The sequence below is a fragment of the Orbicella franksi genome, unplaced genomic scaffold, assembly GCF_964199315.1.
Source record: "Orbicella franksi unplaced genomic scaffold, jaOrbFran1.1 SCAFFOLD_52, whole genome shotgun sequence".
In the NCBI taxonomy this organism is placed as follows: Eukaryota; Metazoa; Cnidaria; class Anthozoa; order Scleractinia; family Merulinidae; genus Orbicella; species Orbicella franksi.
The window spans coordinates 1,043-2,500 of record NW_027671047.1 but is presented as its reverse complement, the minus strand read 5'-3'; the positions used below and the strand labels follow the sequence as shown (position 1 = coordinate 2,500).

At 36.1% G+C, this 1,458-nt stretch overlaps 1 protein-coding gene across 1 annotated transcript in view; it reads left to right on the top strand.

Annotated features, from left to right (window-relative positions):
• LOC145477120 (ATP-dependent DNA helicase Pif1-like) overlaps positions 1–1,045 on the top strand; it is a 2,015-nt gene extending 970 nt beyond the window's left edge. Inside the window, exons 1-2 of the mRNA XM_081455479.1 lie at positions 1–811; positions 1,004–1,045. The exon at positions 1–811 is cut by the window's left edge and continues 970 nt beyond it. Coding sequence (XP_081311605.1) covers positions 1–491 — 491 coding nt within the window. The 3' untranslated portion in view covers positions 492–811; positions 1,004–1,045. The remainder of the gene's footprint in view (positions 812–1,003) is intronic.
• Positions 1,046–1,458: the final 413 nt, after the last annotated feature.

The window sequence follows — 1,458 nt, the reverse complement described above, 5'->3', positions numbered from 1 at the left end:
GGTCACATGTTGGTCTCTGTAATGGAGCCACAGGAACACTATGTCATATCATTTATGACAATAATCATTGCCCACCAAACTTACCTGTTGCTGTTATCATTGAATTTGATAACTATAGAGGTCCTGCTTTCATAGATTCTCACCCTTCGTGTGTTCCCATATGCCCTGTGACAGTTTCGTTACAGTCAGGCAATAGTTTACATGAGAGGCAACAACTACCACTTAGACTTGCTTGGGCTCTTACAATTCACAAGAGTCAAGGTCTCACCCTACCAAAAGCTTGGATAGATATTGGTAAAACCGAAAAATCACCTGGTATAACTTATGTTGCACTTAGCAGAGTTCAAAATCTTTCATCTTGTGTTATTGAACCCATGACTTTTGAAAGATTATCAGCTTTGAAGTCTTCTAGAAACTTAAAATTCAGACAAGAAGAGGAAGAAAGGCTAGACTATTTGGCAGAAACCACAGCCGCTGCATTTAATCATTGAACGAACTCATCGGTTCTATAATCAACTTGAATAAGCAGTAAAGTGTCTTTCAACAAACAAGAAAAAGGTGATCATATTCACCAATACAAACAAACATACATGTAAACATCTTCAAAATGTGAATTGTTTTAACATTTAGCAGTAAAAAACAAAACTAATTTCTAGAAAAGCAATTACAGTAAGTGATATTATATACACTTAACAGTAAGTTTGGCAACAGCTTATTTTCAGCTTGTTTTATTTCTTTTCCCGTACCTCATCAGAGTACAGACAGACTACAGCAATGGACCAGAAAAATCCTGAAGCAACAAGCAGTGAAGGTAAGCCAGGACAAATCATCTAAAATAAAAACACACTTCACAGTAACAATTTAATAATTTATTATTTTTCATTTGCAACACATTGAATTATTAAAGGTTTTCTCCACACACTTAACTAAACGCAGCTAACCGTTAACTTAATACTTAGCAAAAAAATGAAATGATGCTTAAGTTGTTTTTATTTCATTGCAGAGAAACCTGATCAAATAATTGGTTACATACACAATGTATCTCCCATAAAAGAAGGCAACTTCTTCGACTTTCAAGTACAGTCAAAAGAAAAATACTTAAGAGGAGTTTGTTTTGCCCCTGCCAAGAGAGACCTTTTCCAGTCAGTACAAGATGGTGGCAGCCCTGTGAAAATAAAAAGATTTCGCATAGACCAAAAGAGCAACACAGATGACTTGCTCATGAGTGCTAATGTCGAAGTCCAACAGCTTACAGCATCACCATTTCCAAAAGTTGACATCCCCAGCAACTTCGACCTAGGAATGCTGAAAACCATTGCTGCAGGTCAACTGATAACAGTCAAAGCAAAGGTTACTTCTCTACTAGAACCTAAAATACTCCAGACAAGTAGAGGAACTTTAAAAATGCTAGAAGGGCAAATTGTAGACACAAAAGGTTACTCTAAGATAGTATTTTGG